The sequence below is a fragment of the Macrobrachium rosenbergii genome, chromosome 18, assembly GCF_040412425.1.
Source record: "Macrobrachium rosenbergii isolate ZJJX-2024 chromosome 18, ASM4041242v1, whole genome shotgun sequence".
NCBI lineage: Eukaryota > Metazoa > Arthropoda > Malacostraca > Decapoda > Palaemonidae > Macrobrachium > Macrobrachium rosenbergii.
In genome coordinates, this window is record NC_089758.1 from 24,190,625 (window position 1) to 24,204,967 (window position 14,343).

Genomic DNA, 14,343 nt, shown 5'->3' on the forward strand with positions numbered 1-14,343 from the left:
TGGAACTCATTGCTAATTAGTTATTGAACTGAAATGGTCGAGTGAATCATAGGAATTTATTTTATTCATTATAGCCACATGGAAATTTGAGATTAATAGTATTTACTATGAACTGGCTAGTGTTTGAACTAATTGTTGATTAGTTGTAGAGCTGAAATGGTCGGGGTTAAATTTCCTGGCTTATTAGATCATAAAAATTTATTGTATTCATGATAGCTACATCATGATTTCCATTTAATAGTATTTCTGTTGAACTGATCGGTTTTGAAACTAAATATTGTTGAACTGAAGTGGTTAAGGCTAAATTTCCTGACTTAGAACATCATAAGAATTTATTTTATTAATTATATCTGCATCGAATTTTGAATTTAATAGTATATACGATGAACTGACCAGTGTTGGAACTAAGTATTGATTAGTTGTTGAACTGTAATGGTTGAAGCTAAATTTCCTGGCTTAGTAAATCATAAGAATTTATTTTATTCATTGTATCTGCATCGAAATTTGAATTTAATAGTATTCGCAATGAATTGATCAGTGTTGGAACTAATTGTTGATTAGCTGTAGAACTGAAATGGTTGAAGCTAAATTTCCTGACTTAGTACATTATAAGAATTTATTTTATTCATTATACCTGCATCGAAATTTAAATCTAATAGTATTGACGATGTACTGACCAGTGTTGGAACCAAGTGTAGACTAGTTGTAGAACTGAAATGGTTGAGGCTAAATTTCCTGGCTTAGTAAATCATAACAATTGATTGTATTCATTAAGGCTACATCGAGACTTGAATTTAATAGTATTCGCAATGAACTGACCGGTTCTGAAACTAATTGTTGATTAGTTATTGAACTGAAAAGGGGATTTGCCATAATTCTGAACATTGAATTCTTAGCTGAGAGAATTATATAAAATATCTGTATTCGTCATAGCTGCATGGAAAGTAGGAGGTTTTATAGTGTTTAAATCAAATTGGCCAGGACTAGTGGAACTATCATGATCAGATGTATTGAAAATGAAAACTTATCTCATTTCTGAGCTCTCCGGCAAAGCTTAACCGCTGAGCTTTCAAAGTATGTGGCAAAAACTTAACCTCTTAACTTTACAAAGTGTGTGGCGAGACTTAACCTCTTAACTTTACAAAGTGTGTGGCAAGACTTAACCCCTTAACTTTTCAAAGTGTGTGGCAAAGCTTTCTCTCTACTTTTCAAAGTATAGAGCTTCGCCTCTGAGCTCGTCATAATATCAAGAAAAGCTTAGCCTGAAACCTCATCAAAGTACCAAAAAGCTTAAAATCTGAGTTTATGAAAGCATGAGGTAAAGCTTAACTCTTGAATTTTCCAAACCAGGAAGCAAGCTTAACCTCCGAGCTTATGAAAGCATGATGAGGCAAAGCTGAACTTCTGAATTTTCCAAATCAGGAAGCAAAGCTTAACCTCTGAGCTTTTCAGACGTCGAAATCTATAAAGTTAAATTCACTCCTTGTCAACCCTGACCTTTAGAACTGTTTGTAAGCAATCATGACGTCAGTATTATCTGTCCCCCAGATGTCGTCACGCCCACGTCATCAGCGTACAGTGACGTCAACATCAGCGTCATCAAACAGCCTCAGAGGAACTACGAGATGGAGGCTTCCCAGCCCTTGCGAACCCTGGGGAGGGAATGCTACAGAGGAGGGGAGGTCATAGCAGCTTCCTCCGAGGGGGGAGGGGGAGGAGGAGGAGGTGGAGGAGGAGGAGGAGGAGGAGGAGGGGTTGTTGGTATAGCAGCAGGTAGTCCAGGCGGTGGAGGAGGAGTATTTGAAGCAGTAGAAATAGAAGAAAGAGAAAGAGGAAGAGAGGAAGAAGTAGTAGGGGTGGGGGTAGGAGTAGGGGTAGAAGACGAAGCCGCGGCAGCTACTTTAATGTCCGTCCATAGAAGAATCAGCGAGAAGTCTCAGGGGCCACCTTTCGGCTACACGGAGCCTCTTCATCTCCCGATTCAAAGGAGCTTACAAGTAAGTCGACCGGAAAGGGACGAAAAATAAATAAAAAATAAACGAAAGCAAAAAAAAAAAAAAAAAAATTAACGAAAGCAAAAACAAAATGAGTCAGATAAAAAGATAATCAAAAGTTTAGGCAATAATTGGGAAAGGAAACAAAATTAATCAAACGTTTAGGTAATAAATGGGAAAACAAAACAAAAACAAAAAACAAAAACAATATGAATCAAACTTTTAGGAAATAATTGGGGAAAACAAACAAACTACAAAAGCAAAAATAACATAAATCAAACGTTTAGGTATTAAGTGGGAAAACAAACAAAAAACAAAATGAATCAAACCTTAGGTAATACGTCAGCAAAAAAAACAAAGCAAAAAAAAAAAAAAATAAATCAAACATTTAGCTAATAATTGGGAAACAAACTAAAACATAAACAATCAAAAAAAACAAAAGCAAAATTTATTAAATGTATGGGCAATAAGTGGGAAAACAAACATTAAGAAAAACAAACAAAGAATTAATCAAACGTTCAGGTAACAAGTAGGAAAACAAATCAAAACAACATAAATCAAACGCTTAGGTAGTAAGTGTGAAAACAAGCAAAACACAAAAACAAATGAAAAAACAAAAACAACATAAATCAAACTTTCAGGTAATAAGCGGGAAACAAAAAAAAAAAACTGAAAAAAAATTAATCAGACGTTCAGGTAATAAGTAAGAAAACAAACAAAAACAACATGTGTGGGAAAACGAACAAAGACAAAACAAAAAAAACAAAAACAACATGAATCAATCAAGCTTTTAGGTAATAAGCGGGGGAAACAAAACAAAACACAAAAATCAAAACAGCAAAAAATGAATCAAACGTTTAGGAAATAAGTGGGAAAAAGGAGGAACGGCTTAAGAGTCGGTTTCATTAGCAAATTGGAGCTTGGGGAATTAAAACTCTAGATATAATACCCTAAGTAAGTATTGCTCTCTGTTGAATTCATTTTTACTTGTATCACATTTTTACTTGTATCATTTTTTTTTTCAATTATGTTTTGATTACATATGACAAGGAACGTCTTCAATCTCTTTCTCTCTTTGTATGTGCGTAACAGCATTGCAGACGCACACGTGTAAATTAGTCATGTGTGCACACGAGAATTTTAAACTAAAGGATTTGCAGAAATTAGAATATCGCGAACAGACATTGCAGGGATGATAGTTTAGCTTCTTAGCAAATCAATCCATTTTTGCATATAAAAAAGGTATTCCTTTCACACTTGTTACCTTTGAAGTAAATAAACGAAGTATGCATAAAGTTGGAGTGTTTCTTTTTTTTACAGTCCGTGGAAGGTGGTAGAGCCGTACTAAATAAAGATTATTTTAACATGTAAAGAATTATTCCTCGTAAATCCTTTTTTAGCTTGTATCACTTACTCAAAAAAAATACTATCCACAGTATGAAGATATATATATATATATATATATATATATATATATATATATATATATATATATATATATATATATATATATCACACATAACCACAGGTGCAAAATAAGAAACAGTGTGTAGGTCTGACCGGTTTCGACTTTATTTCCAAGCCTTCGTCAATGGCTTGGAAATAAAGTCGAAACCGGTCAGACCTACACCCTGTTTCTTATTTTTCACCTGTGGTTATGTGTGATAAATGAATCACGTACAAAAGTGATAATAATCGTATATACATATATAAATATATATATATATATATATATATATATATATATATATATATATATATATATATATATATATATATATATATATATATATATGAAATTTTCACCGTGATTTATATATATTCATGAAGTTACAAATGTCGCTTAATATCAATTCACGCTACTTTGGGAGTATCCCGATGGGGAATTAACACCGAAGGAGAATTTTTTCCGATCCGTTTATCACTTTAAAAATTCCCTTCGGTGTTAATTCCCATCGGGGATATTCCCGAAGTAGCGTGAATTGGATATTAAGCTTTGACATTTGTAGCTTCATGAATATATATATATATATATATATATATATATATATATATATATATATATATATATATATATATATATATATATACAAATATGTATATATACACATACATATATTATAACGTATGTGCATTTGTACAGTACAAACCCATTTAAACTAATAAGAATTTCCTTGTATGATATTTTTTTTTATCATGTACGTTTTGTAAATAACAAATAATCTCTGACTAACATTAAGTCAGTTGGACTGTTTGGGCCCTCCATCTCCATAATTAATAAACATGGCTATCAGTAATTTTTTTAAGCGCATAATTCTCTATTTTATTATTATTATTATTATTATTATTATTATTATTATTATTATTATTATTATTATTATTATTATTATTATTATTTCTCATATACTTCATAAGACTATTGAATAAAATTAATGCGAAGAGTTATTATTCATTGCTCAAACCACAGTAAGGCGAAATCGCGTAATGTAACTCTGCTTGTAAAACCGATTTTTTTTTTTGAGGGGATGGGGGGAAGGTGGATGGGGGAGGAGGAGGAGGAGGAGGATAAGGGTAGAGTTCCAATGTAAATTCCTCCATCAAATTACGGCCAGTGAAGTAACTTGTGTAATCCCAGGTTAGTGTACATCAATTAGACATATTCAGTTACCGTCATGAGCAGAATCCTGTGTAACTACTTACTGTATCAGTCTCTTTTGCTGGTGTCATATTGAAGCCATAACACTCACTGGTGGTCGCTGCAGTAGGTAGGTAGGTACCATGATGCAACAGGCTATTAAAAAAAAAAAAAAAAATATATATATATATATATATATATATATATATATATATATATATATATATATATATATATTAGCCTCAACAGCATTTGTGAACAAGATTCTGTGTTGTCACCTTACTACCTTTATTTGTAAAAAATAGACTTATTATTCGTTCCAATTATGAGTTCAATAGCGTCTGTGATATTTTTACCTGGAGATTACATTTTTTTTTTTCAGTGAAATTGGATTTCAGTGTTCGAGATGATTACAGTAACTGTAGCAAAATGGAAATTACAGTCCTCTTAATGCATTGTGCTGCCTTACTGTGGTGCTCTCCTGTAGCTTAAGGAATAAATCTAATCTCCACAATCTTCCTTTAATCTTCCTTGTCACCATATTCTTCCTTGTCACTTAATCTTCCTTGCAACCATATTCTTCCTTGTCACTTAATCTTCCTTGTCACCATATTCTTCCTCGTCACTTAATCTTCCTTGTCACCATATTCTTCCTAGTCACTTAGTCTTCCTTGTCACTTAATCTTCCTTGTCACCATATTCTTCCTAGTCACTTAATCTTCCTTGTCACTTAATCTTCCTTGTCACCATATTCTTCCTAGTCACTTAATCTTCCTTATCACCACAATCTTCCTTGTCACTTAATCTTCTTTGTCGCTTAATCTTCCTTGTCACCACAATGTTCCTTGTCACTTAACCTTCCTTGTCACCACAATCTTCCTTGTCACCATATTCTTTCTTATCACCATATTCTTCCTTGTCACTTAATCTTCCTTGTCACCATATTCTTCCTAGTCACTTAATCTTCCTTGTCACTTAATCTTCCTTGTCACCATATTCTTCCTAGTCACTTAATCTTCCTTATCACCACAATCTTCCTTGTCACTTAATCTTCTTTGTCGCTTAATCTTCCTTGTCACCACAATGTTCCTTGTCACTTAACCTTCCTTGTCACCACAATCTTCCTTGTCACCATATTCTTTCTTATCACCATATTCTTCCTTGTCACTTAATCTTCCGTGTCACCATATTCTTCCTCGTCACTTAATCTCCCTTTTCACCACAATCTTCCTTGTCACTTACTGGCTGCCTCTCCCCGACAGGAATCCATGATGGGAGGTCCCTACGACGATTTACACCTCCTTCAAAAGTCCCTGCGAGGTCTCAGCTCACTGCATCACCCGCTATAAGGACTCACCCTCAACTCACCCATCAGCCATCCTCAAGAATCGCCCAGTCCATTTCCATAGTCCTCCTGTCAAGCTCATCAAGTTTCCTCCCCGTCTCTCGCCCCCTCAGAGGTCTCCATGACGACAGCCTCTCTCCTCTCGAGCATCAGGAGATGCTTTGGCCTCGAGTGTCATGGCGTCTCTCATTCCCTCTGGCACGACATGGGGGAGAGCCACGAATGGTGTATCGACGTCTGTCATTTCCTCTAGAACAAGAGGGGGAGGGACGCGTCTCTCACTCCCTTTGGAATCAAAGCGGGAGTGCCGCGACTTCTCTCATTACCTCTGTCACGAAAGGGGGAATGCCACGACGTCTCTCATTCCCTTTGGTACAAAAGGGGGAGTGCCGCGACGTCTCTCATTCCTTCTGTCTCAAAAGGGGGAATGCCACGACGTCTCTCATTCCCTTTGGTACAAAAGGGGGAGTGCCGCGACGTCTCTCATTCCTTCTGTCTCAAAAGGGGGAATGCCACGACGTCTCTCATTCCCTCTGTCACAAAAGGGGGAGTGCCGCGACGTCTCTCATTCCCTTTGGTACAAAAGGGGGAGTGCCGCGACGTCTCTCATTCCTTCTGTCTCAAAAGGGGGAATGCCACGACGTCTCTCATTCCCTCTGTCTCAAAAGGGGGAATGCCACGACGTCTCTCATTCCCTCTGTCACAAAAGGGGGAATGCCACGACGTCTCTCATTCCCTCTGTCACAAAAGGGGGAATGCCACGACGTCTCTCATTCCCTCTGTCTCAAAAGGGGGAATGCCACGACGTCTCTCATTCCCTCTGCCACAAAAAAGGGGAGGGCCACGTCTCTCATTCCCTCTAGCACAAAAGGGGATGGAGTGCCATGGTGTCCCTTACTCCCTTTGGCACAAAAGGAGGAGCGTCATGACGTCTCTCACTCTTTCTGGAACGAAAGGGGAGTGCCAAGTCTCTCATTCCCTCTGGAACATGAGGAGAAGTGCCACGACATCTCTCATTCCCTTTGGCACAAAAGAGGGAGTGCCGCGACGTCTCTCATTTCCTCTGGCATTTAAAGGGGAAATGGTTCTGCTCTCCTGACGGGTCGTCAATGATGACTTGCATAGTGCGAGCGACGTCTTTTTACACTGTTGCCTGTATTTTTAAGCACCTTACAGGGTAACTGGCAAAGTTCATGTGGAATAGTGTCTGGAGGACGACAAATGTAGAGCTCTCTCTCTCTCTCTCTCTCTCTCTCTCTCTCTCTCTCTCTCTCTCTCTCTCTCTCTCTCTCTACGTGAAGAGCTTTCGTATCGGAAGGACCGATAAGTACCTGTTTTTGGACGAACGTATATAATTGATGATTTATTGAGATGAAATTCGACGGGAATTGTTGTCGTTATACTAATCATATTTTCTGTACACGTATGCCCGATGTGCTCAGTCATTGCTCTCTTCGTTCCGCTGGGTTATTTTTTAGGTCAAGTTAACCTGTACGTAAGAAGTTGAAGATCAAATATTACTATATATATATATATATATATATATATATATATATATATATATATATATATATATATATATATATATATATATATATAGCATCTTGGTGATTCATCTGTAAACCAACCTGTTCAAAATCAAAAGAGGTTAAGCACACTGTGCTTATACATATATATTTTTTTCTAAACAGATCAGTGCCAACACATTTCAGAGGTCTTTTAGGTGTACTTTCAATGATCCCATTATAATAACGGTAATATGGAAACAGGTTCCCCAGTATTGATGTGTTTCAAAAAAAATGGAAAAAAAATATATTACAAAATGAACTGTCAAACTTGTCTCCTGTGCTGGATGTGATTGATGAAAGGTTAAATACTCGGTGTCCATATATATTTTTTTTTAAGTCCACTTAAGTCTAGTTGTACAAAATACGTTTCTGAAGCTCATATAAATTTCTAATGAATTTGCAATGACTTACAAGACTTGAAGGAGAAATAAATGTTGTGTCTATAAGGTGTGTTTTCCATCAGTCATTTATTTCTGGATTTTCAAATTTTGTCAGTTCTTGGTCAGAATTCCTTTGCTGATTCAACCAAAAAAAAAAAAAAAAAGGAATATTATCATCCTGTCGCGGATGCTGAATATATTGAAGTTAAATGGAAATGAATAATATGTACTCATTATATTCATTATATTTCATGGATTTGAGATTCTTTCGTCTAGAAGTTTTAGCTGCGGGGTAAATTTGCATCCACGTGTTTTCTTTCCTCAGATTTTGATGAGTCTGAAACCTAATCTTTTTAGCTTAAGATATTATAGTATTTAAGTGTATTTGCATTTCTGAGTTACCAAGTTCTCGATATTTCATCTTCGGAGTAATTCCATCTCAATAGTTGCAGTTTATTATTATGAATCCAGGTCTAAATAAAGTCACTTAAAATGGAATGCACGTTCCTCGAGTTTCAATGCCCCTCTTTGTGTGTCTGTTTGTCTCGTGACCATTATTCCTTAGCATGTCCTCTGGGCATGGCAGAATGATGCTTCGAAATTGCCCCCGAAAACTACGTGATGATATAACGTGCATAAATAGATCTCGAAACACAAAATCCTTGGCAGGATTAACAGCCCACTTTGATGGCCTATTCAATATGTCTGTGGGCCTCATAACCATTATTCCTTAGCATATTCTCTGGGCATGTCAACATGACCGTTCAGAATTGCCCTCGACCACCACGTGATGATATAATGTAATATATACAAAAATATTTTTCAAATCCCAAAATCTTTGGCACTATTAAACCCCCATTCTGATGGCCCATTTAACTTGTCTGTGTGCACCGTCACTATGCTCTCTACTGTGTTCTATGGATTTGCCAAATCTGTGTTTCAAAATTCCCCTCGACGACCACGTAATGACATAATATACAAAAATAGTTTTCAAACCCCAAAATCTTTGGCAGCAGCTTTACCACCCTTTTGTGATGGCCCACCCCAGGCGTATTCTCTGAACTTGTCAGAATGATGTTTCGAAATTGCTGTGAACGATCACGTGATGATATAAAGTACAAAAATAATTTCTAAAACAAACACGTAAATAATGCGCCGAAGTTTCTTCGGTGCAATCAAGTTTTCTGTACGGCCGCCACAGCGTATAATCAAGGCCACCGAAAATAGATCTGTCTTTCGCTGTTCTCGGTATGATGCTGTATGAGTATCAAACTTTAATCACGGGCCGGGGGTGGCCTGTCCTATATAGTTGCCAGAAGCTCGACTATGGCTAACTTACAGCAATTGCTTGCAAAATGCTTTGGTTTTGTGACTAATTGAAGAATAGTTTTTCCTTCCACTGATGGACCCACTTTCTCTCTAACTCCCTCTTTGATTGTTCCTGCTGTTTAGCCATAAATCATAAGAATAGGTGTTAAAGGTCAGATATATCCTAATACTGCTGCTCAATGGATTCTCATATCAGTTAGATAGATAGGCATTACTTAAGGTTCTTTGCAGCGTCCCTTCGGCCCCTAGCTGCAGCCCCTTTCATTCCTTTTACTGTACCTCCTTTCATATTCTCTCTCTTCCATCTTGCTATCCACACTCTCCTAACACTTGTTTCATAGTGCAACTGCGAGGTTTTCCTCCTGTTACCCCTTTCAAGCCTTCCTACTCTCAATTGCCCCTTCAGCGCTGAATGACCGCGTAGGTCCCAGTGCTTGGCCTTTGGCCTAAATTCTATATTCCATTCCATTCCATTCCATTCCTATATCAGTTAGATATTACTAAACTTGTGTACCTTGAAGGTGACAATTTGCGTCTGCCCAGGGCTAATTAGGCAGCCTGTCCTCTCACTGGAGAATCCTTCAGAGTTTTTGGAGTTGTATTTTCCTCTTATATTTTCCTGTATTTTCCTCTTATATTTTCCTCTTATATTTTCCTCTTATATTTTCCTCTTATAATCGTACTTTTGAAACAGTAACTAATTTGAAGTTATTAATTCCTTGGCACTCATTTTCTGGTTAATTGTCCTCACAACAATTCACACGTTGCTGATCCTACCACAGTATTTTGTTAATATTTAATGCGGTACCCTCCCTAACATCTTAATTTTCAACCAGTGCACCTCATGCGGTGTACTGTAGGCATCACTAGAGGGTGTTTGCAGCGACCCTTCGTTCCCTAGCTACACCCAAATTTAGCATTTTAGATTACCTCCATTCCCCCTTCCTTCTTCCATTTTGCTGTCCAACCTCCCTAACTGTTACTTCTTATGGCAACTGTGGGGTTTTCTCCCAGTTTCACCTTAAGACCCCTGTACTTCATCCCATTTATTCACTGGATCTCTTTTATCTAGCTGTCCAACCACTCAAACTCCTCCCCTTTTTTTTTTTACAGTTTTCAGAAGCGCCGAGTGGCTGAAAATGCCCCAATGCTTGGCTTTATTGCCTGAAATTTCGTAATTCATTCAGTAGCTTGTGTTTCAAAATGGTTGTTGGATTAGCTCTCATTTCTTGGGGCATTTTCCTCATAGTTTTCCTACTACTCTGCTACTACCCCGGTGGCTCTTGGGCCTCTTGGTGACCCATGGCCGCTTGCACCAGACCTCTCCACGTTCCCCCTGTTGAGAGCTGCCCCTCTCCAGTTATTCTCAGGATCCTCCGCACCCAATTTTCGTAGATCTCTAAACACATTATCTTTCCATCTCCGGTTTTTCCAAAACTTTTTTGGATAAGAGTTCTAACAGTCGAAGCCTGAGGAGAAGTGCGCTAGTGTTTTACGTGATATATGCAGTGTTTACAAGGCTGGTTAATTTTTTGCATCATTTAGTATACGTTGAAAATACATATGCGAGTGAAAAAATTTAACTTGAAGTGAAAGAAGCACATATCATCAGCCTACGTGAAGCAAGTAATCAAAATAATATTTGTAACCTGTAAGCTATTTTATGTTTATTTTGCCTTTTGGGGTATCCAGTCAGTCTTATTAACCAGTCTCGTCGAGATTTTCTTACACGTCTTCTCGAATTAGGTATTTGTACGAACTCTCTTCAATTTTTATACAATTTTAGCATTACGTACTGTTATAAAACCAATACACTTTTGTCTGTTATATAAATATATGGCGAGGTCTTGAAATTTTGTCGTAAGGAGTAAATAAATAAGAAAATAAATAAATAAATTTGTTAATTAATTCATTCATTCACTGGAAGACCCACACCTACTTGGAGGAGAACTAAGAGTAGAGAGGACGGAGGCGGGTGGATCAGATGTACGACAGATAAAGCACAGGAAGGACACGAGAGGTGTGGGATTTCACAGAGAGGCACCAGGCGGCACACGGTCTTGGAGGCCATGATGCTGATGATGATAATAATGATGATGATAATGACAGGACCTTCAAGATGAAGTTCTGTGAACGAAAACAACCGCAGACATTACAGGGAACACTGAACCCTACTCTTCGTCAAACCGAATAATGTTTGGAAATTGCTTAGACCTTCCTGAACAAAATTGACGATGGTGATAACGAAAGGATCTTTAAGATAAAGATTATACGATATAGGACAGGCCACCACTGGACCGTGGTTAAAGTTTCATGAGCCGCGGCTCATACAGCATTACACTGAGACCACCGAAGATAGATCTATTTTCGGTGGCCTTGATTATTCGCTGTACAGAAAACTCGAATGCGCCGAAGAAACTTTAGCGTATTTTGTACATGTTAGTTTTCCCTTAGATTTCAAAGGGAAAACTAACAAGTACGAAATACGCCAAAGTTTCTTCGGCGCATTCGAGTTTTAAGGGAAAACTAACAAGTACAAAATACGCCAAAGTTTCTTCGGCGCATTCGAGTTTTCTGTACAGCGTATAATCAAGGCCACCGAAAATAGATCTATCTTTCGGTGGTCTCGGTGTAATGCTGTATGAGTCGCGGCCCATGAAACTTTAACCACGGTCAAGTGGTGGCCTGTCCTATATCGTTGCCAGACGCACGATTATGGCTAACTTTAACCTTATATAAAATAAAAACTGCTAAGGCTAGAGGGCTGCAATTTGGTGTTTGATGATTGGAGGGTGGATGATCAACATAACAATTTACAGCACTCTAGCTTCGGTAGTTTCTAAGATCTGAGGGCGGACAGAAAACGTGCGGACGGACAGACAAAGCCGGCACAATAGTTTTCTTTTACAAAAAACTAAAACATGTCCTTTATAAAACCAAATAATGTTTGGAAATTACATAGATTTTCCTGATCAAAATCGAGCGTGAATTGACAGTGTGAATGGCGATATCCTGTTAATGACTGAAGGTTATGCTGAAAGCATCGATGTTAGTTAAAATGGCTACCTGATTGAGTAATTTACTTTTAAATACCAGGTAAGTTTCCGAGGGTACAAATAATGTTTGGAAATTACATATCTTTTCCTGGTTAAAATCGAGCGTGAATTGATTGTGAGTGAATGGTGAAAGCCCCATAATGATTTATGATCAAGTTGGAAGCATCGTTGGCATGTAAGATGGCACCTGACTGAGATTTTTACTCTTAAGTACCAAATAAGTTTTAGAGAGACCTGCACGTTTAAATGCATTTAAATGCAGTCCAGAATTAGGTTTTAAAAAATGGTTCGTAGTCATGACGATGTAATTCAGATACCAAGTATACGATTTATAACTCGGACAGTTGTAAATAGTGTCTTGACTATCATTCATATAAGAAATACTACGCACACATTATCCAAGAATATTTTTTTTTTTAATTATTTAGAAGGAGAACGAAGTCATGTTAATAATCATGTCAAACTTGTCAATGCCATGACTTTTTTTATGACAATGCCTCTGAGCGATCGTATTTATGCAGTGGTTCTCAACCTTTTTTGATTCGATGCATTCTTTCACTACATGTCAGGATGTCATTCGCCCCCCTTTCCAAAATTGTCCGCCTCAAAAGGAGCATTCCAAATAATATGCAACAAAATACCAACACAAACACACAAGCTAGCGAAGAGAAAGCCCAGCGTGACCTCTCAGCAGTGCGGACCAATAAGCACTGCGTTTTGTGTGGTCCTAGAGCCAGTTTGAGCTCGCCAATCTCTGGTCATAATTCTCCCCCCTGAAACTTCGAAATTCCCCCCTAGGTGGAAATTCTCCCCCCGGTTGAAAACCACTGTATTAATAAATTTCATCAAAGCTCATTTCAAAATACGACGTCCTAAAGAATTTTCACAGCACAGTTCATTGAATCATATTATGTTAGTAAAAGTTAATCGCCATCACTCGCGTTTAAAGAAGAATTCAACCGAGAAATGACATTTCTTCAAACACAACTAGAGGAAATGAATGTTTGGCAAACGCCTGGAAATAAAAAGTCATTGTTGGGATTCAGTTTCTAGTCATTGGTTTAACAAGATCGTCAAAGAACTCATTTTCTACTTCGCTTCGTCGAATTGTGTCCTTTTGAGTGTGAGCAGTCTTATTGTCCGTAGCCATATTGGTAAGGGATGTTTGACGTTTGATTGGGCAAAATAAATATTTAATTTCTGTTAAGAATTTGTAAAATATATATATATATATATATATATATATATATATATATATATATATATATATATATATATATATATAATCCTTCATAGAACTTAAATATTTATTTAAATATTTATATATATATATATATATATATATATATATATATATATATATATATGTATATATATATACATTTATATATACATGTATAATTTATATATATACTATATATATTATATATATATATATATATATATATGTATATATATATATATATAAATGTGTGTGTTTGTGTGTAACTGCAATATCCATAATGTCCTCTTAGCTTCTCTAATTCTTCACACTTTTTGGATATGCTTCATACCACAAAGCCTTAGATCCAAATGCAATGAAATACGAAGCAATGTTGATGTCTGGCATCGGAATCGAACTTGCATCCCCAGAAATCACAACGAGATCTGATCTCGTTGATTCCCATTGCCGGACGTCAAAATTGCTTCATATTTCTTTGCATTTGGATCTATGGCTTTGTAGTGACAAGCGTATCCAAAAAGTGTGAAGAATTCGACAAGTTAAGAGTGTAATGTGGATACTACAATTACATCTATATCTGGTAAAGTGACCAGTAGATTCATAATGTGTGTATTATATATATATATATATATATATATATATATATATATATATATATATATATATATATATATATATATATATATATATATATATAAACATATACACATATAAATTACATAAAGATTTTCTCTAACATAGATCAAGAGGTTAAAAAGCTGACACACTCGAAAAATTTATGATGTAGTTCGATCTACGTATGGCCGATTATTTT

General features: G+C 36.7%; 1 protein-coding gene across 2 annotated transcripts in view; it reads left to right on the forward strand.

Moving 5' to 3' along the window:
• Positions 1-6,031, forward strand: part of LOC136848202 (nephrin-like) — a 423,011-nt gene extending 416,980 nt beyond the window's left edge. For both annotated transcript variants that reach the window (XM_067120514.1, XM_067120515.1), the window contains 2 exons: positions 1,549-1,997; positions 5,892-6,031. In XM_067120514.1, the coding sequence (XP_066976615.1) occupies positions 1,549-1,997; positions 5,892-5,978 (536 nt within the window). In that variant the 3' untranslated portion in view covers positions 5,979-6,031. The remainder of the gene's footprint in view (positions 1-1,548; positions 1,998-5,891) is intronic.
• The last annotated feature ends 8,312 nt before the right edge of the window (positions 6,032-14,343 follow it).